General features: G+C 56.2%; 1 protein-coding gene across 2 annotated transcripts in view; it reads left to right on the forward strand.

Moving 5' to 3' along the window:
- DRAXIN (dorsal inhibitory axon guidance protein) overlaps positions 1 to 23,658 on the forward strand; it is a 24,626-nt gene extending 968 nt beyond the window's left edge. The window contains exons 1-7 of one of the 2 annotated variants that reach the window (XM_082685405.1): positions 9,386 to 9,568; positions 11,320 to 11,780; positions 14,165 to 14,355; positions 15,709 to 15,820; positions 16,215 to 16,304; positions 17,914 to 18,003; positions 21,756 to 23,658. In XM_082685405.1, the coding sequence (XP_082541531.1) occupies positions 11,330 to 11,780; positions 14,165 to 14,355; positions 15,709 to 15,820; positions 16,215 to 16,304; positions 17,914 to 18,003; positions 21,756 to 21,868 (1,047 nt within the window). In that variant the 5' untranslated portion in view covers positions 9,386 to 9,568; positions 11,320 to 11,329 and the 3' untranslated portion in view covers positions 21,869 to 23,658. Of the gene's footprint in view, positions 1 to 9,385; positions 9,569 to 11,319; positions 11,781 to 14,164; positions 14,356 to 15,708; positions 15,821 to 16,214; positions 16,305 to 17,913; positions 18,004 to 21,755 lie in introns of those variants that run through there. The other variant, XM_082685404.1, reaches the window with a different exon arrangement.
- Positions 23,659 to 24,111: the final 453 nt, after the last annotated feature.

Consider the following 24,111-nt stretch of genomic DNA (forward strand, 5'->3'; position numbering starts at 1 on the left):
ACGCTGTCCTCCTCCTGGCCTGTGTGGCTCGCCGAAGTGTCCCGGGGCGGGTTCAGCACCATCCCCATGTGATCCAGGAGACAGAGGCCCTGGGAATGATCTTGGACAAAGGAACGCATGTCGCTGAGCCTCAGTGTCCCCTTCATAAAACGGGGATAATAGTACCTACCTACAGGGATGTATGTTGGAACAGTAAAAAAGAGCAGATTGTATACCAGCTTGCTTGGGGGTCCTGGGAGAGGCCTCAGTCCCTGGCTGGGTTGGGAATGGGGGCGCCACAGCAAGAGGGAAATGGACCATCAATTCCAGCCTTAGTGACGCTGCAGAGAAATGGGACTGCGGCCCTCCCCTGCATGGAGGTCACAGTTGCAGCCCAGGCCGATACAGTGTTCCCGCTCTCATAGGCACTGCCCTCTCTTCTCGATCCTCCTCTCCACCTGTCCTAAAATCAGTTTAAAAATCAGGGTGAAAAGGGTCTCTGCTTCCCAAATGAGATGAGTGTCGCTGTGTCAATGTTGCCAACAGCTGGTCATTCATCATGAGGCATCCGTGTGACTCATTCCCAATTCTGAATCTCTGCCTTGCACCAATTTCTTTTTTAATGGCCCTGGCTCACAAGCCATTTCCTTTCCTCTGGGGGCATTGTCTTGCTGTATCCTGGACCTGCTGTGTAATTGCCTGGAGCCTCTGACCGTTCTAGCATCCCTGCCCTCCTAACAGGTGACACACATGCAACACCCCCACCCCCAGGAGTCCAGCAGGGACAAGGGACAAGTAGTTTCACGAGGGTCACTTCAGCAGAGAGAAACCTTCTCCCAGCCAGCAAGTTCTAGGCTTCCTTGGCTAAGTGCTGGTTTTCAGCCCCAGCCAGAGCTGGCAACCTGAGCCTTTCTCTTTAGAGAGGCAAGGGTAGGACTAGGGGCACAGACACACCCCATCCCGCCTCCGGCTCATGCTTCTGTGTGGCAGACGGGTCCATCTTTGCAAGCCGGGACCCTCCTGCCATGTCTGCCTCCTCTGGCCATAGCCTTCCTCAGGAAAGCCAGCTCAGCAGCCCCTGCAATCCCGCAGAAATCTCCTCCAAGCCGCGGGTTCAGCCTTGCCCCTCACCCACTTTCTCTGCGTCCTCCTCACTGCTCAATCCACCCCCCTCTCCCCAGCCCTAAATCCTGCAAATGCTCCCTGTTGCACTCAGTTAAGGACTCTACCTGCCTCCCACAATACTCTCATTTGCATCTTGGGTTTCAGCCACTGCGGAGGGCTGAGCATGCGGACTTCCTCGGAGCTTTCGCTAGGGTTCTTCCCTCCATCTGGAATGTCTCCCCTGCCCTGCGTTCAGTCGAAGGCTGCCCTCCTGGCAGGCCAAGGTTAGCTGTCCCTTCTCATAGGAAGCCCTCCTGCTCCCCACTTGCCTCCCTGTCTCTCTTGGGGTCTGCCCTTCCCTGGGGCAGGGCTGGGTCCTATTTCGTTAGTGGTCCCAGTACACAGAGTAGGTGCCCTGGGCACACGTGTTCTATCAGCTGGAACACTGGTCACGGGGTTAGGAGTGGACTGAGAATTGCAAGCCACAGGTTATCCAGGGTTGGCCCTGGAGCAAAGGACCATAGCCGGGAAAGTTGTTGGGGGAGCAAGCCACCTGGGTACGAGGGGAAGATCCCTGTGGTACCAGGGGCTCTTCCTTCTGGAAGATGAGGATGACTTTGGTGCCTGGTTATAGACAGGGAAGTGATTGCCCAAGTCCCGCAGCACGGGTTTGAATCCCCGCTGTTGGCCTCCTCACCATTTGACCTGGAGGGAGTTGCTCCACTGGGTTCAGGCAGGAATGTGGGAGAGCCGGAATTTGCATGCTGGCCCCCCTGATTCTACAGCCTGGAGAGAACAAGAGCTTTCTCCAGAGAGGGGTCCTGGGCATGTTCCCAAGGGGGGTGCATACGAGCATCCTTATTCTGTCCTTTTCAGGTGACACCTGCCTCCCTTGCTGCCCCAGCCCCTCTGACCGTCTTCGGCCAGCCCTTCCTCTTGGGTGGGCCATTTGGCCACCAGAGTGCAGGCCTTCTCCAGGAAGGACGTGGGAGGGCAGCTGAACCCTTGCCGCTAGAGGCCCTGCCCCTCACCCCTGCCAGGTCCCAGCTTTGGCTGCTCTCTGTACCACAACGCCATGGTCTGGCACTGACTATCTGGTACACATCCCCGAATTGGGGAGTGGGGTGGGGCCAGGCCCCTGCTGGAATCCACACCTGTTGAGATGGAGTCATTGCAGAAAGTACAAGTTTTTTTGAGGCTCTCTCTGTGCCAGGCTCTGGCTTATGGCCCCTGACATGCACCATCCTTGAAAGTCCCAGCACCCACACTGGTTTGGGTCCCTGAGGGTAGCATGAACAGTGGCCAAAGACCCTGCCTTTGGAGTCAGATAACCATGAGTTCAAGTCCCAGCTCTACCACTTTCTCTACCGTGTGACCTTGGGCAAGTCCCACAAAGCTTTGCCCTGATACTGAGTCCTTTTCGCCCACTTCAAAGGGCTGAATTAGATAATGGGCATAAAGCTCTGGGCCCTGATTAGTACATGGCCCATACAGGATGCTCAAGCAACACATTTCTCTTTCACATGTGGGACTGAAGCCCAGAAAGGTTAATTGCCTTGCCCAGGGTCACTCAGCTATAAAGTGCCGGAGCCAGGATTCATCCCCAGGCCTGCCGGACACCAGGTGTCTTCCCACTCCACGCTGGCCTCTGCCAGAGCCAACAGCAAGCATTTTGTCACTTGATGATTAAGTGGTGGGTCTGCCCAGACAGCAAAGTGGTGTTAAATTGTCTGGGTACCAAGATAATGGAGTTTGGGGGTCAGGGGTTTGCTTGGTGGTGGGGTGGGGGAGTGGTAGCTACATATAATGTAGCAGGAGGCAGGATTTGGGCTCAGGAGGTGGGCGTGAGACACTGGGAGCCCCTGGGAGGGGGGGTCCTCAGCCCCCCAACTCAACACCCCTGTGTAGGTTTTTTGAGGTGTGGGCCTTAGAGGGGTTGCCAATTCCCAAGGTTAGAGTTAGAAACAATGGAAACAGATGGGGCCCCTGTGGGGAAGCCAAACCTCATTTACCAAGACAATGGTCCTGTTCCGGCAGGCCTGGGCCTGTCCTGCCCCACCCCACGGAAACCATCGATCACCCCACTGAGGACTGAGGACATGGCCACCTGCGCTTGCCCCCTACACACACAGGCACAGATGCACACATGCTTCCAGGACCAACCCCACCCCCCTGCCTCCACTGGCCACCCACTCCCTCTCTCCCTTTCCCTGTGAAAACCAGGGCTGCTGCTTATTTCGCCCTTACTGGGGACTGCTCACTTTATATACCTTTACGTCTCCTCCTCCTTACAAGGCCTGGCATTTTACAGGAGAAGAAACTGAGGCTCAGAGAGGTTTGTTGACTTGCCCAAGGTCACACAGCTCTTCCCGCTCCACTCCATGGACCCCTCTCATGGCTCCGCTTCATGGATTTGTGCTGCCCTCTGTGTTTGAATCAGTGCTAGTTATGTCTGGGTCTTGATCTGTTTTTGTTTTTTTGTTTTTTTGTTTTTTTATTTGAGAAAGAGAATGAGAGAGAGAGGGTGCACATGAGAAGGGGTAGAGTCAGAGGGAGAAGCAGACTCCACGCAGGGCAGGGATCCTGCTGGGGGACTCGATCCCAGAATTCCAGGATCATGACCTGCACTGAAGGCAGTTGCTTAACCAACTGAACTGCCTAGGGGCCCCTAAGGCCTTGTTCTTTCATTAGACCTGCGGCCTCTCCACCTGGTCAGAGTGGGGACACCTGGAGCACAGGCGACTGTGTCTGCCCATAAACTAAAAACTCCCTCCAGCAAAGGATATGTTTTCCCCATGTTCTGGGAACTTCCAAGGGCGGATCTGGAACTCTCCTATTGGGTTGGGAAACCCCTAAGGGCATCACTGGATCTGCCCCTTTAGACGGCAGGTTTCCTTGGGTCCAGGGCTGAGGGCTCCCTGTGGGCAGGAGCGGTGTCTCTTATCAGCCTAGGAGTCCTGCCTCCTAGTCTTCCAAGGCAAGACCTGGATCTCCCCCATCACACTGGGAGCTCCCTAGGGCCCGACCTAGTGTCCCCACTCTGACCGGCAATTATAGGAGCAGAGACCAGGTCTCCTCCTTCAGACTGGACCAGGCTGTTGTCACATCCAGGTCCCACACCCAGGCGGGCTCAGCAAGTGGTGACCTCCTACTGTCCCTCTCCCACAGCCTTCATTGCAGAGAAAGCACCTGATGCTCAGCCCCTGGGGCTTCACGGGTCAAGATGCCGCATCCTCTGCATGAGGCCAGATTGGCTTAAAGTCCTCTGCAAGAGTAGGTAGGGCTCTGGCTCTTCTGACGCCCCTTCCTATCCCCCAGGGAGAGGGGTAGGGACTAGCTCAAGACTGTCAAGGCCCCAGAACATCAGTGAGCACCCCCTAGGGCAGCACCCCACTAGTGAACTCCTCTTTGCTGCCTTCTACCCCCTACACACTACTGGGGCTCCATGCATAGAGGAATCTCCTTCCCCCCTATACACACAGCACATAGAAATACTGATTTCCTAAATAATCCTATGTCGTGACAGGCTGATAATGCCATTGCACAGACAGGGGCATCATGGCTCATGAGGAGGTCTGATGGTGGGAGTAAGCCAGAGGGGTGAAATCTTGTCCCAAAATGCCTTGGGAAGAGCCCAGCCCAGGAATTTAAAAGCCACCTGCCCACCCCACAATCTAGGCTATAATGGTTTTGATTGAACAAGCAAAATTACCCATTTTCCCGCCCTAGGGGAGTCAGCTCCCTGTAAAGAAGACAGGAATCTGCTCCCATGAGCTCTAAGACCCCCCAGCCAGGGCTCCAGCTTGGGCAGCCCCATTGTTCTAAGAGCAGAAGAGCAGAAGGAGGGCCTGGGCATGGCTCCTCCATTCTCCACTTCCAGCCCTTCCAGGAAGCCTCCAACCTGGTGAGGAGGAGGCACCAGAGGGAGGAGTCAGGCAGATGGGTTCCAAGTTAGGACATTCCTAAAATCTTCATGGACATATGGGAACATAGAACCAGAGATGATTCCTGCATCAAACAAAATCTGTCCTAAACACTACTGAGCCAGGCTTCCAGGCCTGTAGTCACTGCCAGGGCTCCCAGGCTGGGGGTGTCAAGGGGCTGGGAGTAGGTGAGAGCTCTTTATTTTTTAAGCTTTTATTGATTTATTTGGCAGAAACAGAGAGAGCACAAGCAGGGGGAAGGTTAGGGAGAGAGGGAGAAGCAGGCTCTCGGCCAAGCACGGAGCCCGATGCGGGACTCGATCCCAGGACTGTGGGATCATGACCCGAGATGAAGGCAGACGCTTAACCCACTGAGCCACACAGGTGCCCAAAGACCTTTTTATACATTGAGGAGTTCATCTCTTGTCCGTTGGATAGGTTGCAAAATTGTCCCCCAAAGAGTTTTAAGCCTTAGAGGCAGTAATCAGATTTGTTCTTCTGACAGACCCGTAAGGCAGAGAACGTTTTGGTGAAAAGCAGGAGCAGAGACACAGGGCAGTGGGGGGCAGGGAGGGAGGCACTCAGAGGCTGCTGCTCAGAAGAGCAGAATCATCCCAAAGAGACCGCTATGTTGGTCCCAGGGTGGATCCCAGCAGCTCTGGGGGTTGGGTCCCACTGGTGCCCGAGGGTCAACCACCGTTAGAGATATGGACAGAAAGATGGACAGAGCTCCTCCAAGAACAAGAGAGAGGGAGGGCCAGCCCTGGCATGGGGTTGTTACCATATGATTGTGCTTTAATTTTTAGCATGCGCCAATATGTCCTCTGAGTTCATGCTGCTCGGGAGGTGGTCCTAGACCTTGGGTCCCTACTCCAGATCCTGGAGGATATCACCTGTCACTGCACCCCACAGGGGCTGTCAGTTAGATAGGCAGACAGATGGAGAAGGCTTGTCACTTCAGGTGGATTGTAAATTCCCAGGCTTCCCAGGCAGACAAGACCCTTAGGACACCCAACTTGTGACCAGTGGTCTTTTTCTTCCACTCCCCTCACCCCAACTTTTTTGAGCAGTGCAAATCATTTCCCATGGAATCTTATTCATAATCCCAACCCATCAAACTGAGAAAGGGAGTGTCCTATGAACAGAGTCCCCCCACCACCCCCACCGAGAATCTCTTCCCAGAATCAATTTTCTCTGTCTCAGGCAGACACAACTTCAAGCTCTCCTAAGCAGTCAGCCCGCTACGTAGACATGCCAGGTGACAACCTTATGTCCCCCGATTTACAATCCTGCCTTAAAGCAAATCAGTGAGAAAAAAAAGAACTCAACCCCTAGCGATATGAAGGCATGCAGTGGGTGTGGGTTGCACTTGTCCCCAGGAGGCTGGGCCTCTAACCGGCTTTATGGGTCCAGAAAAATCCCAGAGGGCATACATAAGTAGGTGCAAATGGTCACAGTTCTTCTTTGCAACTGTTCCCCTTGCGTCCTGGGGACAGTCTTCAATGACCCAGGAGCCCGAGTTGTGCTCGCGTTCACATCTGAGCAGAGAAGGCATCTGAGAGCATCTGCTGTTTTTGCTCCAGAATAGTTGGCTTTCAGAATAATTTAAAATATATTTTTTAAATGAGACGTTAAAAATGGAACATCTAAAGGACCCCTGAAACATCTCTACCAAACGTGGGGGCTCCGACGTGTTGTTTTCCCACGTGAGGAGGAGATGCAAAGTCAGGGAGAGAGGTTCTGGGGCCAAGTCCTCCCAGCGGGTCGGTGTCTGGCTCACGGCCTGGACTGAGCTCCACACTCCTCAGCTCCGTCAGAGCACCACTGATATTCCTGGCCCAGATCCCCAGCAGCCAGCCCTCCTCCCATCCCCATCCAGCTCTCCCCTGCTCCCCGCCCCCAACCCACCATCCCCTAACACACAGAGTGAGCTGATCAACAAGGTAGGAATGTGAGTCCTACAGCTGTCCCGGGATACCCAGCGGCAGCCCAGCTCCACAGTTGTTGGCCAGGCATGTGGGGCAGGAGTCCCCCTAGTCTCTCGGCCCCCACATGCCAGGGTGTTGGTGGGGGAGGGGCTCAGGAATCAAAGCCAACTCCAGGCTCAATTAATTGCCTTCATTTGCATGTGCAGCCTTTGGGTGGGGACAGTTCACAAGTCAACTATCCCCAGCGTGCAGGGACAGCTTCAGGACATGTCAGCTCTTTCCCCTCCGTCCCCAGCCGACGGTGCCCGGTCCCCTTCTTGGGCCCTGACTGCACTCGCAGCAATTACCAACTATGACGGGGAGGCAGGGGACCCCTGATGAAGCTTATTGCACGGGCAGTGGCGTGAAGGACTGTCCGGAGTGCATCCCGAGTAGCATCATCTTGGATGTGTGACTGAGCAACCCCGCCCCAGAGTCTCCACTTCCTCGTTGTAAAAAACGTGGAAAATGGTGCACTGTGTAGGGCAGCTGAGAAGACTCTGTAAGAAGTGGGTGAGATCAGCATGTAGAGCCGAGTTTCCCCAGGAAGCGGAGACTCCGAAGATTACGTTTGCTTTTGTTTTGTTTTGCTTTTAATGAGTCACTTAGATCTCAGTTATGAGAGGACCGAGGGCCATCTCTGGGCTGTGGACGGTCTTGATGCCCCTTGACAACTCTCATCCAGGCTGCGGGGGAGGCGGTGAAACCCAGGCCCCAAGGAGCAGACTTTGTGAGCGAGCAAGCCACAGGCAGAAGCGTCCAGGGCTGACGGGGCCGGGGGAGGCGGGCACCTGCTGCCCCTTTCTGCCTGGATGCCTGGCGCTTTGTGACGCTGCCTCCAGCCGGCTTCCAGAGTGACAGAAATGGATTGGAGCCCTTCATCGCTGTGGATCCCTGGCACGACTTCTGTAGCATCCCACGTGTGCTGAGCTGGCGCTTTGCCTGGCGGGCATCTTGGCTGCCGGGCCGGGCCAAGATCCTCGTACAAACCCTGCGGGCTTGGAGAGAGGGCTCCATGTAGTCCCGGGGCAAAGCGGTGCCAGGATCCCAGCCCTCACTCCAGCCATCTTTCTCAAACCCCCACACACAGACACACACGCATGCACTGGTGCGCAGACACGCACACACACCGCACACACGGGCGGTTTTCAAGAGCTGGGCAAATCTGTGTGGGAGCTCGGGCAGGGAGCACTTATAACTGGGGGACTGGTGAGACTTCCTGGGGGAGAGGACATTTGGGGTGGACCCCAGAGGATGGGCAGGATTCGGACAGAGAGAGATGGGGGTGGAGAGGAGAGGTTGTTTCAGGCAGAGGGAACAGCCCAAGCGAGAAAGGAAAGAAGGGGGTGTGTTCGGGGCTCAGGAAATAGTCTCTATTGGCTGTGAAGGGGAGGAAAAAGTCAAGGCTGGAAATCAGGTCGGGGCCACGTTATTCAAGGTCTCAAGTGCCAAGGTCAGGAGACCATGGTTGAATGGGAAGGCAAAAGGGAGGCAAGGACAGTTTTAAGCAGGCGAGGCTCAGGGTCAGAGGACTCTGTCAGCGCTATGGGCTGGTCTGGGACAGGACGGTGCTGAGAAGCTCTGGAGAGAGAGACGGTTCCCTGCGGGTCCGTCCACACCGCACCCCGAAATCCCCCTCTTGCTGGCCCCAGGCAGGCTTGTGCATGATTTGTGGGGTGCAAAGGGAGGCAGGGAACAAATATGGTCCTGAAAATCGTTGGGGTACGTTAAACAGGCCCACAACCATTGCAAGAGTCTTGGCAACAGGGTGTCAGTGAGAGACCTGAGAGAGAGAAAGAGAGAGAGCGCATGAGTGATAGCAACGGGTGGGCTTGTGATGCCTGAGGCTGTGGGATGGGCTTCCTCTCTCTGGGTTCCTGCAGAGGAGGGGGTGTCCTCAGCGCTCAGACGGCTCAGACCTCGGCTTCCTGCCAAGCACGCTGCCCATATAGGCCCGTAGTCCTGCTCACCCCTCCTCCTGAGCCAGCCTCCCTGGCCCCTTCCTGCGCTTCTAGAGTGACCTGCCTCGCTGACTCCCACCGCGGGAGGGGGATTCCAAAGCTTCCCTCCCATGAGGCCTCTCTGTGGGCTTCTCCAGGGCTATTGTCCCTGCGAGACAGAAGGGCTGGGGCGGGCGGGGGGGACCGCATCCCACACAGCCTCCAAGCCTTTCTCAGCCACAGGGAGAGCGAAGTCTGGCCAACACCAGTCTGGAGAGGCACCAGTCTGGAGAGCGGCCCACATCTGCCTCAGGCCTGGAAACCCTGTTTGAGGGGTTCCGGGGAGCAGAACAATACTTGACTGACAGGCCTTTAGAATGGGCCCCTCCTCTCTCCCAGCTGCCTCGGGAGCTCGGAGCAGCAGGCCTGGCCGCCTGAGCTGGGCCTCCAGGGCCCTCATTAGGGAAAGGCTGGAGGTGAGGCTGAGGGGGCAGAACCAGCGCGTGGCCCGTGAGGCGGCCAAGACAGTGGGGCCGGGACTGCCTGGTGTCCGGTCTTCGGAGCAGAAGGCTGTGTGATGAGACGGGCGCGGTCACGCTGCCCCGCCCCACGGTGTCACCCAGCTCTCCCAGAACGCGCAGGCAGCTCCCAAGGTGTGAGGGGATATGACTCTCTCTCTCAGCCCATGGTCCTAGAAAGAGCAGAGCTGAGGGCAGTGGTGGGGACAAGGCCTGGGCCTCGCAGGGGACCAGCACCCTCCAGGCTGGGAGGAAGGGGGAGTGGGAGAGAGGATGGTGGGGACCAGGAGAGGTGGACGGAGCTGTTCCCCACCCCGCCCTCCGGCCCTCCTCCTCCTCAGAGTGGGTCAGCCTGGCGGGGACCCCAGCCTCCCTGTCCCACCCCCCCTCCCCGCCCATTCCCAGGGCCTCACTGGGCGTTGGCTAAAGGTGAACCTGGTAGGGGTGCAGGGGGGCGGTGAGGTGAGGGAGAGGGCTGGAGGGAGAGATGCTAGGAGTTATCACGGGCCCACAACCTTTCCTCCGCCCTGCGGGATCCCCTGGCCACATATCACAAGGAAATGTTTGTGTAAGCCCCTTCGCCAGCTTAATGGGACACGTAGGAGGCCCGGGGAGGCCATAAATATGCAATCAGCGGGCTAACCTGGCGCTGAGCTTGTCCAGACGCCGTGAAATTGGTGCAGGGTGGGGGTCGTGGGGGAGGGCCGCAGGGGGTGGTCTCCGGACTTCAGTAGCCTTCCCTCCCACCCCCAGCCACGGGGCTCATGAGCCTTATCTCTGAGGTCTCTGAGGGACATCGAGGGGTCGCTCCCTCCTCCCATAGGCGGATACCCCACTTCTGATAGAGAATGGGGGGGTGGCCCTGAGGTTAGGTCAGGGTCAGCTCACCCCCGACCCCACCTGCAGGAGGCAGAGCCAGGCTTCCAGAGTTCCACAGCCCCAGCAGGGACAGGGCTGGGTCAGAACCTGCCAGGCCCTTAGAGGGAAAAAAAGAAGTGAGGACAGGACTGGGCTGTCTCGGGGCAGCTGCGAGGCAGGTCCAGAACACAGACACAGCAGTGCCAGTTCACTTCTGCTGCAGGAAACACCAGGAGCCACCTTGGACGCTTGTCGGAAGGACAAAGTGACATAAATTCTCATGAAGCACTGATAAAGCTGATTCCTGCCTGGGGCCCATGCTCAGGGGGCTGTTCTGTTTGTTTGAATTTACGCTTTGAGTGAACCTCCGGGATGATGGTCCTGTTTCTGAGCTTGGAAGAACCCAGCTCGTTCTGGGATACTTGGCAGAGGGCAGAGGTGTGTGCAGAGAAAGGGATTCTAGACTCATCTGGAACCTGGGTGTTGCTTATACTATTTAAACCAGGGCAGGACGCCTGGGTGGCTCAGTGGGTTGAGCAGCTGCCTTCGGCTCAGGTCATGATCCCAGCGTCCTGGGATCGAGTCCCACATCGGGCTCCTTGCTCGGCAGGGAGCCTGCTTCTCCCTCTGCCTCTGCCTCTGCCTGCCATTCTGTCTGCCTGTGCTTGCTCTCTCCCCCCCCTCTCTCTCTGATAAATAAATAAAATCTTTAAAAAAAAAAACAGGGCTTTCCAGCCTTAGCAGTGTGGTCTCTCCAGTCTAGCAGGTCGCCTGGCTGGGGCCATCCTGTGCACTCGGGGGCGCCCAGCAGCATCCCTGGGCCCAGGCCCTGGAATCAGCAGCACCGCCTCGCTGGGACAACAAAAAATGTCTCCAGGCATTGCCAAATGTCCCCTGGGGGCAAAGTCGCCCTCCATCCCTGTCGATAGACACTGGGCTCTAATAATGTGGGCAAGGGGACTTGGAAGTGGGGAAGCAGCAGAAGAGGCGGGCTCCTGGCTGCCCACTCACGGTGCTACTTTTCTTCCAGACCAGTGCTCATGGCTGGGCCCAGCACCCACATTGTCCCTATGCTGTTCCTCGCCCTTCTGGTGCTCCTGGAGCTGAGCCTGGCAGGCTCCCTGGGACCTGGAACCTCTACTCGGAACCTTCCTGAGAATCATGTCGACCTCCAAGAGCCAGCACTGTGGATGCCTCCAGCCAGCCACCACCGCCGGCGGGGCCTGGGCAAGAAGGAGCAGGGCCCGGGCATGCCTGGCCAGGCCCAGGACGGAACTGTGGTCTCCACCACCAGGCAGGCCTCCAGGCTGCCAGGGGCAGAGGAGCTGCTGCCTGGGCAGAGTCCTGCAGGCCTGGTGCAGGACAAGGAGCTGTTCCTAGGCTTGGTGCTGCCCTACCCTGAGAAGGAGGACCAGTCTCCCGGGTCAGAGAGGGTCAAGAAACGCAGCAGGGAGCACAAGAGACGCAAGGAGAGGTTGAAACTGCACAGAGGTAGCTGGAGGTCTGCGAGGGGGTGGGGTTCTGCCCCAGAAGGGAGGGGTAGGGGGATGGGGGAAGGTCATACCCGAATGACCAAGGGGGCTCTCGAGCAGGAGCGGGAGGCCATGAGGGAAGTGTGAGAACCCTGGCAAGATATTCAGAGCCCCCAAAGAGGGCAGGCAGCGAGCCCCTAGAAGTGGGGAGGGGTCTCTCAAAAGTCAGAATGACCTGGGAAGAGGAAGGAGCTGGGAGAAGCCTGGAGGTAGAGCGTGGGGGAGAGGGAAACGCAGCTGTCGAAGCTCCATCTTCACAATGAACAATCCTCCTACATCAGGAAGTTCTACCTTGGGTCTGACCTGAATCCAGCCCACGATGGGCCCTGAATGGAGATGCCCTCCTTTGGTGCCCTCCAAGCACATCCTTTAACCAACTCGGAAGCCCGGAGCGGGGGCCAAGCGTTTAGACCCTGATGCTAGGTCTGCCCAAGTTCAGGTTGTGACTCTACCACTTCTTGGCTGGGTGCCCTGTGCAAGTCGCCTTTCTGTGCCTCAGTTTTTCCCTCTGCAAAATGAGGATAATGGCCCCATCCACCCCCGGGGCCGATTCATAGATGATTTAGGTGCTTAGAATGGTGTCTAGCGGGCATCAGGGACAATGAACGTAGCTAATTCTCAACTTGCTCTTGACATGGGAATCGCCGGCCCCTGACCCGGATGCAGATGACCCAGGGAGAGACGTGGTGTCCTTATCCCTCTGGCCTCTGCCCTGCGTGTCTCTTGAGGTGCTCCCCAGCAGCCCTGCTCACCTTCTTTTAGGTCTCCCCACAACCCCAAATCCCTGTGAGGGCCCCGCTGTCCCTGGCCCCAGCTGCCCCCTCCCTTTGCCCACTCAGTCCTTGAACAAACACACCCCAGCCGCTCTGTCCATGTGGCTCCTCCTGTCTCCCCCTGCCCCAAGACCACCAGGCAACCTGGGCTTCAGGTGACCAGACAGCCTCCAGGGGCAGACCAAGTTTCACAAACATGGGACAGGCATTCTGTAAGAGGAGAGTGATGGAGACTCAGGCCCCCGTCTCTTGCATCAGCAGAGGCTTGCTTCCCTGCCAGGCCTCCTGAGGCCTCCCCCCAAGGTGGACAGAACCCAGTTGAGAGACCCCAGCTTAGACTCAGCCTCCCATCCCTGGAGGTCAGTGTCAGGTTGGGGAGGGAACGCTGGTATCCCTGAGGCAGGAACTCATCCCGGCACAGCCCCAGGCCCCAGCTCCGTCAAGCCAAGGGGGCCCTCTGAAGGGAGTCGGCGTGTTGGGTGCATGGAGGAGGGGACAGTGGAGATCTAGAAGCCAGGCCCAGCCCTGCTAACTTGCTGTGGAGCTCCGGTTGCCTGAGGCCCAGTTTCCTCTTCTGTAAAATGAATGGAGTGGATTCAGGGGTCCCTAAGTCCCCTTTCTACTCTCTGTGGTTAGTTTCTGGAGGGTGAGGTAGCTCCAACAGACCCAACCAATCTTAAAGTCAGATCTTGCCTGAGTAAGAGAGGCAAGGATGAGCCCAGGTCCTCCAGCTTCTCTCAAAGTCTCTTTGTTCTGATCACCCCAACCCTGCACACTCTGTCCCCCTCACACTTAACCTACCCCAACGACCATGGGTCTTGGAAGGCAGCATTAGTTGTTAAAAAGCACTGGCTTTGCACTCAGATGGACCTGGGTTTGAATCCAGGCTCTGTTGTCAGCTAGCTGTGTGTCCCGGGGCAAGTTGCCTAACCTCTCTGTGCTTTAGTTTCCTCCCCTGTAGATGAAACTGAAGGAGCACCCATGTCCTAAGAGTTCCTACGATGGTTAGATGAAATAATGCTTGTAGGGCAGGACCCAGCATGTGACAAGGACCCAGTACACAGCAGGTACTTAATAAACAGGGGGATGATTATCACCACATAGGAAGACTCATTTATACATGAGAAGCTGCAGCTCTTACCTTCTCAGTCTTCTCCCCTACGGCAATGCCTCTTAGCCTCATCGCGTTACGCCCCTCCTCAGACTTCACCTCTGCCAGGAAGCCTCCTGTGGTTAGTCCCACTGGTTTCCATTTGTTGCACCTCTGGCTGCACCCACCAACCTGGACTTGAACTTGCGAGAACATTGCTCTAGAGAGAATCCTTGGGCTGTCCCCTCAGCAACACCACAAGTTCATTGAAGACGTTCCCTCCCTCCTCTTTCCTGCCACCCCGAGTCCCCCATTTCGACCCCCCTAGGAAGGGGAGCAGTAGGAATATTGGCTGAGCCAATGGCTTGTCCCATGGTCCCTGCCACCTCCTTGCTTGGCGTTGGAAACGTGAGTTTTGCTGTGGGCTGACCCAGGACGGTGAGCAGATAAAGCCCCTGTGTGTCCCCCTCCGTGTCTCAGGCCGAGCCGTGGTCCGAGGTCCTAGCTCCCTGATGAAGAAGGCAGAGCCCCCCAAAGACCAGGCGCTGGATGCTACGATGGAGGAGTCCTCCACCGGCCTGGCCCCCACCAACCTCTACTTAACCACCTTTGAGGCAGCACCCGCCACAGAAGAGTCCCTGATCCTGCCTGTCACATCTCTGTGGTCCCAGGTAAGGGGCCCCAGAACAGCCTCGGAGTATATGCAGGGAGACTGAGGCCAGGGAGTGGGAGGGACTTGGTTGAGGCCACCAAACCAGGTCTCTTGATGCCCGTCCAGGTCGGGTGCACCCCAGCAGACACTGTCCAGGAGAATGGGGTCCTAAGGGCTCACTCCAGGGGCAGCAGGGAGGCAAGGACCCTCTCTGCACAGTGGCTCTCCAGGGAAAAGAGCCAGGACCTTGGGAAAAATTTCATACAGACCCAACAGTCCAGAGAAGAAGAATTTTTAGAACCATGCCCCTGGGGGGCTCCTGGGGGCCTCAGTGGGTTAAGCCTCTGCCTTCGGCTCAGGTCATGATCTCAGGGTCCTGAGATCAAGCCCCGCATCAGGCTCTCTGCTTGGCGGGGAACCTGCTTACCCCCTCTTTCTGCCTGCCTCTCTACCTATTTGTGATCTCTCTCTGTCAAATAAATAAAATAAAATAAAATCTTTAAAAAAAAAAAAAAAAGCCACGTCCCCGGGACGCCTAGGTGGCTCAGTCAGTAAAGCATCTGCTTTCTGCTCAGGTCCTGATCCCAGGGTCCAGGGATCGAGCCCTACATTGGGCTCCCTGCTCAGCAGGGATCTTGTTTCTACTGCTCCCTCCGCCCCTGCCTCCTGCTCCTGTGCACGCGCTCTTTCTCTCTCAAATGAATAAATGAAAAATCAACAAGAGGCGCATCCTTCTTGGACCCCTTTTGCAGCTTTGAATTTTTTCCAAATAAAATTATTGCAGATCACTAAAGTGTATGTATGTATAGAAGAAGACAGACTTTTTAAGCAGCAGGTCATTCTTACTCCCTTTGGGGTCTTATACCCCCCTTGAGATTTTTTTTTCTAAGTCATCCCTACACCCAATGTGGGGCTCGAACTTACAACCCCGAGATCAAGAGTCACATGCTCCACTGACCGAGCCAGCCAGGCACCCCACACCCAGGCCCCGCCTGTGTCTGATAAAAGCTGGGGACCATCTCCAAGGAATACACAGTGTCTCATGCTGTCCAAGGCCCCCCCAGAAGCCACTCAGTTGAGAACCCTGCCCTAGAAGATGCCTTTATTGCCCATGTCCTACCATGTGCTGATCCAGCCCCGAGACCTCTGGCCAGGGCTGTGAGTCCAGCTGAACTGTGGTCTCACGGTGCCACAGAAAGCTAGTAATTTTGCAGGGGAGAGAAGGGACAGCAGGGAAGTGAGCGGCTTGGCTTCATCCCACTCCCCCACCCCCTGAGGAGTCCCTCCTTTGCCCTCTGGATCCGGGTCCCACATTTCCTCTCCCCACCGGTTGGGAACTCCAACCTCATTCCTCTTCATGCCCCTTCTGTAGGCTCAGCCCAGGCCTGATGGGGAGGTGATGCCCACGCTGGACATGGCCTTGTTCGACTGGACCGATTATGAAGACTTAAAACCTGAAGTCTGGCCCTCGGCTAAGAAGAAAGGTATGTCCACCTCCCCTGCCACCCCCATGCCTGGGCTCCCTTCTGTTGTGGTGGGGGGCGGTGGGGAGACCAGTGAGCCCAGCCTGACCTACAGATGTCCAGAGTAGAAAGGCATGGAGTCTAACCCGGGACTGACACCCAGGACGCCAATGCCATTCTCAAGCGCTGATCGAGGGCCAAATGTTTTCCTCTACCAACTCATTTTACCCTGAAAAACGATCTGTTGGGTCTATCCTGCTGTTGATCCCATTTTAGAGAGGAGAAGACTAAGGCAGAGAGAGAGGTAGAGAGTCTCATCCACAGCACACAGCGCGAGTGGCCGTATGAGCCCCCACGCTCAGTCCCTCTGCTCTGCTGGACGTCAGCTTCTGATGACACATCTTCTTGTCCCCAGAGAAACACCGGGGTAAATTCTCCAGCGACGGTAATGAGACATCACCCGCTGAAGGGGAACCATGCGACCATCACCAAGATTGCCTGCCAGGTACCCAAGCAGCACCCAGGATCAGGGCAGGAGGCTGGTGCAGGGGGGTGGGGGGAAGAGCCTGCACAGGGGTGAGGGCCTTTGGGGGAGGACAAGTGATAGCAATCACGGCTACCCCTCTACTGAGACTTGCTGTTATACTGTAGTAAATCTTCACAGCAACCCAGAGAAAGGGCGCCTCTCATCCCCGGGGTTCAGGCAAGGAAACCAAGCCTCAGAGAGCCTAAGTGTCTTGGCTGAGGTCACACAGCAAGGAGGTAACTCAAACCTGGGTCTGTGTGATTCTCCACCCTAGCCCCATGCTGTCTCAAGTCAGGATCAGCCCTCCCTCGACTTCTTCCTCTTAACACCTGTTTGGGCTTACTTCTGTCCTTGTCCCCTTATGACACTGCGGGGCCTCGTAGGGGGCTGGGCGGGGGGTGCTATCATCACATCCTCCCTGTAGAGCAGCTGTGCCCATCATACAGTCTATAAACAAGGGGCCTGACGTTGGGACTAATGTCTTAAACTGCTGGCCCTTGTTGGGTCAGTTTGGACCCCTGGGAAGTGGAGACCGAGGTGGGAGTCCAAGGGCAGAAGGTTTATTCTGGGGGAAGAGGGAAAGCCTGTGAATGGCAAAAGTGGGGAGGAAGCAGGAATGGACCCAGAAACCTGGGGTGCCATCTCAGCCAGCCCGAGCGGGGAGCTCCGGAGCAGGGTGGCCTGCTGATGGAGTTCACATTGGGCAGGACTGCCCAGGCCTTGGTCCCCTTGCTAGGGGGGTTGGGCTGCTGGGGAACCAGGGTGCCATAGGCCCAGCCCTAAAGGTGCTAACAGCTGGAGGCCGCCAGCTCACTGCTGTCCTCACCTCTGGACAGCACAGGGCTGCGGCAGAGGGGGTTGGTGCGGGAGACCCAAGCGGCCCACTTCCACAGTACCAGGGTGGTTAATTCAGCGGCCGGGATATTCCACAGAACAGCAACCAAAGAAGCAATTTCATACTGTTTAAGGCAGACCACCAGCTCCCGGACAGGCTGCTTCCTCTCCAAGCCATCATTTTCACCCTGAGCGGAAAGAAAAGGCTTGAGTTTGGGCCAACTGGGCAGTCACCCTAGGAGCTGGCCGGGTCTGAGTGGGGGGAAAACCCCGTCCTCAAGCCTCCCTGGGGCATCCTTTGGGCCCTCCTGCTGCTCCCCTGGGCTTTCAGTTTCCCCATCTGTCAAAGAAGATGCTGGCAGCAATGATCCCCGAGGCCCCTCCCAGCTCCAAGCTGATTACTTACACACACACTCACACACACACACACACACACACACACACACACACACACGCTGCTCTGCCCCCTCTCCCTGGGAGGGCAGCCCACGCTGCCTTCGCTCTGCCATGATCTATCAATTGCCCATCTGGGGCAGCTGGGGTCTCTGCCACCGGCCCCCGGGGCGGGGAGGCCCTGGCCATGATATCCATCAGTGGTCGCAGTAGGGAGCCTTGGGCACCAGATGGCCCACCCTGCCAGGCCACGGCCCCGGCACAGAGATGATGGATCTCCTGTCCGGCGGGACTGTGCGCACGTCGGTGGGAGGGTCCGGGCAGCCGGCTGAGCCTGACCGTGTGCTTGCTGTGTGGACAGGCACCTGCTGTGAGCTGCGAGAGCATCTCTGCACGCCCCACAACCGTGGCCTTAACAACAAATGCTTTGATGACTGCATGTGCATGGAAGGTAAGCCCACCCTCTCCGGGGAGGGGGTCCCCTGTGCTCCAGAGCCAGTAAGCCCCTGCTCCTCCATGCTGGATCTGCATGGAAAGGAGGCCAAGACGTCCCAGTGGAGGGTGGGCCCAGGGGCCGACGGCAGAGGAGAGGGTGGCAGGATCCCTCGGGAGCCGCAGACGCGAGCGAGAACAGCTTTGCTCGGTGCCTTCCAATCTGTGAACTCATTTAGTCTCGATTCCTGGCATCGTTTCTCAGATTTGCTTTTCTCACCTCTTGAAATACAAGCTGGCACACTCTCCTGGGATCTGGGGGTGGGGGAAGGGAGAAGAGGAGCACATCTCTTTAAATAAGATCAAATCTGAGAGGGCTGGTACCCCAGACTTCTACCCCAGGGGAGGCATTCCAAGTGTGAGAATGAGGGGCTGGGCTATCCCAGCCCGCTCATGGCTGGGAGGTGGGGGGTTGCAGGGGGGATGCACTTGGCTGTCTCCATCCTTAACTCTTCTGACCTCCCACCTGCAGCGGGCATGTCCTCCTGCCCAGGTGTGGCCCAGCGTGCCAGGCTCTGTGCCCGGCACTTCACTCCTCTTATCTCCAATAATCTTCACCACCATCCTGAGAAAGGAGTTCTTATCACCCCCATTTCATACCTGGACGCACTGAGGCACAGAGAGGTTAAGCGACTTGCCCATACTCACACAGCTAGAAAAGTTGGGGAATACTTTTAATTTTATATTCCGAAAAACTTCAGATATTCATGTTTGAAATAAGAAGCCCTCATTTCACATCATTCAGTTTCAATACATACCAGCTCACTGCCAGTCTGGGCCGCCTCTCCCCTACTCCGTTCCCCATTCCAGTATGATTTTGAAGCAACTCTGGGGAGTTTGCCAATCATTCATCTGTGAATATTTCAGTATATATCTCTAAAAGATAAGTACTCTCTGAAAAATAAAATACCGGTCGCCTGGGTGGCTCAGTCGGCTCAGCGTCCGACTCTTGATTTCAGCTCAGGTCGTGCTCTCAGGGTCGGGGGATTGAACTCTGTGTTGGACTTCGTGCTGAGTGTGGAGTCGGCTTGGGATTCTCTTTCTCCTCCCCCTTCCATGCCCCTCCCCCCTGCTCGCACACACAGTCTCTCAAGGAAAACAAGCCAACACCCAAGAACAGTAATTACTCAATATCACTCAGTAGCTAATTGGTTTCTCACACATCCTGAGTTGGAGAATTTGGTCTTGGTCCTTCTATTAGCCATCCTAAGATACGAGCCCTGTTTTTGCTCCTAAGAGCCTCAAAAATGATCTGCTGTGAAAGCAGTAAAGTCATTTGAGCCTAGTCAGTCAAGAAATATTTACTGAGTGATCACGACGTGTCTGGTACTGTTCTGGAGACTGGAGATTCAGTGGCAAAGGGCACAGGCAAACCGCCCCCCACCCTGGATTCCATTCGAGTGAGATGTGCAGATAGTAAGCAAATCAGGAGATGAGATGTCTTTTTTAAAAATTATTTTTATTAATTTATTTGACAGAGATCACAAGTAGGCAGAGAGGCAGGCAGAGAGAGAGGAAGTGAAGCAGGCTTCCTGCTGAGCAGAGAGCCAGACCTGAGGCTCGATCCCAGGACCCTGAGATCATGACCTGAGCCAAAGGCAGAGGCTTTAACCCACTGAGCCACCCAGGCGCCCCGGAGGTGATATGTCTTTAGAAAGAAATAAGGGCTGTACCGAAAATCAGGGCAGTCTGATGAGAAATCAGGGTTGTTTTAGAAAGACTGGACAGGAAGGGCAGCAGAGCCAGCCAGCTGAGGATAGGGCTGCGGAGAAGGAGGGAGAGCCCTGGGCGAGAAGCAGGGCAGAGGCCCAGAGCTCGGGCAGGAATAGGGCTGGCGTGTTTCAGTGGGCCTGGCACACAGTGGCCAGCAAAGAAGGTGGCCTCAGGGCCGGTGGGGAGAAGCTGGCAGGGAGGATCACACAGGGCCCTGTCAGCTTCGTTTGATTTATAACTGGAAGTCACAGGCAGGTTTTAAACTGGAGAGTGACGTGGTCCAGCTGCAGGACTCCGGGGGGCAGGAGTGGATGGAAGTGGGCAGGGTTGAGAGGGGCGGGAGATGCTGGGAAACGACCTTCTGTTACCTGTGCGCACGGTTGGGGCCCCAGTTTACAGAGTGGGAGACTGGGGTGTGGAGTGGGCCAGAGGGCACGCTAGTCCACAGGGGCCAGAACCGTGCTGAGGCCCAATCACAGTCCTTGGCCTCCAGGTCCAACCCCGGTGCCCAGAGGAGGCGGGTGCGGCCCTGCTGAGTCCAGAAACCCTTCCTCTCTCCTCCCCTGGACCTTGGGTGGGAGGGGGCAGCTTTCAGGCACCCAAAACATATATCTGCGCCCAAAGCCACATCTGCTCATTTCCTCTGATCCCTCTGGCTGTCCCCGATCCTGGAGGAGACTGTTGCCTCCTCCCTGGAGACTCAGGCTCCATTAAAAAAAAAAAAAAAAAAAGGAAGAAGAAGAAGAGGAAGAAGAATGATGACAACTCAGGCAGCTCCTTAAAGCTGGTCCAGGAGGACGTTGGTCACCAAGATGCCACATTGGAGGGATCTAGGTGATGCCAGGAACCCTCAGGAGGAGCAAGAGTCCTGAGGACTCCTGAGGGCCCAGGGCTGAAGTCTGGCAGTCAAGGCTAGCCTGGGTTGTAGAGGGTTCTGGAAGGGAAGGGCTTCTGCAGGAACCACGCACTCCTGCTCATGAATCCCCTGCCCCTTTTCAAGTGTCACTTGTGTGACCTCAGGACTGGATGCCCAGCAACCCAGTTGTAAATTCTAGGCCCCTAAGCACAAACTTCACAGCATTTCCTTTATTCTCTTGGTAGCAACATAAGTGAATCTTCAAGCAGCCATGCCCCGTCTTCCTGGGACCCTGGGACCAACTCCTAACCCGAACTGTAGGGATTGCTCAGGCCACACTCACATCTCTTGCCCCCACCACCAAGAGGAGGTGGCCTTCTGAGGCCTCAAATGAAAAATACATCCACCCATGTATCTCAGGGGATGCCTGTGGTCGTGACAGAGAGAGCTTCAGCTCTGAAACCCACCCGCTGGTAGGCCACAAGGGCCACGCTGACTTTCGTTTGAGTGGTCAGGGAGGGAGGGTCTTTGAGTCCTGAAGGCCACAAAGGAGCCAACGATGCAAAGAGCTTGGGGAAGAGAGTTTGGCTGAGAGCAAAGCAAGTGCAAAGGCCCTGAGGCAGAACATGGCTGGGGATTGAGGAAAAGCAAGAAGACTGAGTGTGGCTGGAGCTCATGAAGAGGCGAGTGGGAAGTGAAGAGGGCAGACAGGAGGCAGGTCCAGGTCCCAGGGGGTCTTGTAAGCCAGAGTAGGAAGTTTGGATTTCCTTCAGAATCTGCATTCCTTTACAAGTTTTTTTTAGGAGACTTTTTTTTTTTTTTTTTTTTTTTTAAAGCAGTGTCGGGTTTACAGAAATGTGGCATAGAAAACACTGCTCTCATAAACCCTCTTCCCATGCACGGTTCCTCTGCTATTACTTGCACTATTTGGTTCGGTTTTTACAATGGAGGAACCAACGTTGACGAAGTCCATAATCCGCATTCGCATTCACTCTCTGCCCTGTGCATTCCGCGGGTTCTGATAAATGCATGGTAACAGGTATCCACCATTACAGCATCACACAGAGTAGTCGGGGGCCCTGGACAGGGGAGGAGGGCCCTGGCGGTGGGCACTCCTGACCCCCTGGCCTCTCTCCGCTCAGGGTTGCGCTGCTACGCCAAATTCCACAGGAACCGCAGGGTCACGCGGAGAAAGGGGCGCTGCGTGGAGCCCGAGACGGCCAACGGCGACCAGGGATCCTTCATCAACGTCTAGCGGCTCTGCGGGGAGGCGCCTCCCCACCGGCCGCGCGGAGGTTCGGAGAAGCCGGGCGATTTGTTTAGAAGTAGCAGTGGGAGATCAGGTGGGGCACCGGATGACCGAGGCTGCAGGCTCGAGCTCCGGACCCTCACCCCGGGAGGGGAGCCCCTGGCGCCGAACTGCCGCACACCTGCGCCCACCTCCCCGCCCCCGGAGGACCCGCACGGCCTGCGCCTCCCGGTGGCCCGATGCTCCGCGGATGGCAATGTCCAGAGCGCCCTCTACTGCCCAACCTCCGCAGTGCAACCGCTTCAAGTCCAAGAACGAAGAGACTTCTGAGCGCCTTGGAAGGCAAACTGCAGCAGAGAGACAGAGAATCCCAGGAGATGCGTGCGGAGCACCTGTATGTACCAGGCGCTGTGCTAAATGCGTGCCATGCGTTATCTCATTTAGTTACCACAGTGACCTTTCAAAGGATGCATTACTAACCTTTTACCAGTGAGGAAACCGAGGCAGAGTTGGTTAGGACTTGTCCAGGGTCCCAGATGGATGCCCCTCAAACCTAAACCTGTGTAAGAATCCTTGGGATCTGGCTAGAATGCAGAATCTGGTGGGGTCGCTTCTGTATTTCTAACAAGCTCTTGGGGGCATGCTGCCACTAGGGAAGCCCCCTGAGAGCACCCAGGTCCTAGGGAGTAAATGCTGCACCTGTCGGGTTCCTTGCCTCTCCACAACCACAGACTTATTCCAGGTTCTCCATGGCCTTCAGTGAGAGAGAAACGTTCCCTGGGAGTTCCCTTCACGGTGGTGAGATCTGCAGTTACGGGCTGCTCCCTTCCCTCCCTGGACAAAGTTGTATCATCTTTACAAACAAAGCATGCATTAAGCCCCTGCTTGCTGGGAAGGCATGATTTGGGAAGATTGGCCGCTGCCCTCTGGGAGCTGGTAATATGAGACGCGATGTGTTTGGAAGAAGCGACAGTGCTGTTCCTTCTACTCCGGTGGCTCTGCTCACTCAGTCCCAGGACACGCACTTTGACATTACCCCAATCGCTTCCTTAGTTTCTGTAGTTCATGCCCTTCGAGAATCGAATGCTGATGTGGGCTCAAAAAATACACGCATTGTGCATGTGCGCCCACTTTGCATACTGCCTTAGTGGCTTCCAGGCCTCCCACAGACCGTCTCTAGACCACCCCCCACCCCATCCCACACTTCTGCAGCAGAGCCTCCTGACGCACTGGCGCACCTCTGAGGTTCAGGTGTTGTCTGAAACTAACTGGCCCCCACAAGCTAGACCCACCCACGATGCCCATCCAGAACATCTGCCCCAGCAGATCGGGCTCTAAGGGCCACTTCAGGAGCCACTTAAACCCAGCCACCCACCCCTCCTGGCACCTCACTCCTGGTCAGCCCTCTGGTCCAGGGCAAACCAGGTTGCAAACAACAAAAGCCTAACCCATCCAAATTCCTCGCTGGCCTGGACGCCTGCCGGGGGGACCACACCCGCGATGCCAGGGCTGTTTACTCCATTGGGAAACTCAGTCAGGGTCAGGGGTCTGGCACCAAGCAAAGCAGACGGATCAAAGAGAAACGAAATATCCTTGCTCACGTCTCCTTAGTCAAGTTCTATGCGCAAAGGAATCTTAGGGGTGAAGGTGGGGCAAGGAATGGAAGAGATCAAAGCCGGCTGTTTGGAAATCAAACCCCCCAGCAGTTTTGTCTAAGACTGCACCAGAAAACACCCATGCCGTGTTTTTCACTGGGGGTGGCTGATTGAAGATTGTGCTAGAACCCTAAGTGGAGTAGGCTGTAGGCAGGAAACAAAGCATTGCTTAAGTCTGGGGGGTAGCAGCTCAGATGGCCCTAGGGCCACAGCCGTGGAAAGCACAGAAGGTCAAGACAAAGCTGAAAGGCCCCATGAAATGATCCCTGTCTAGCAGGGGAGTTCCACGTTTGGACCTTCAGGGCCTAGCTCTTTGTCCCAGCCACCTTCATTTTGAGGTCGCAAAGGTGGGTGGTCACAAAGGCTCCTAACCCCAGAGCTGGGGATCCCAAAGCTCCCCTCCCCCCAGTGTTTAACAAACCTCTCTGCCCGGAAGTTCTGCCTTAATTCTGTCTTAGATTTCCTTGGCTAGTAGGGAAGTCAATACCCCCCAATCCAGGATTCAGCAAACTTTTACCGTAAAGGGCAGGTAAATGATTTCGACTGTGCTCTCATAAAACTACTGATGGAGGCTCAGCTGTGAATTTCGTATCA

This window comes from Mustela nivalis (assembly GCF_964662115.1).
Source record: "Mustela nivalis genome assembly, chromosome: 10".
In the NCBI taxonomy this organism is placed as follows: Eukaryota; Metazoa; Chordata; class Mammalia; order Carnivora; family Mustelidae; genus Mustela; species Mustela nivalis.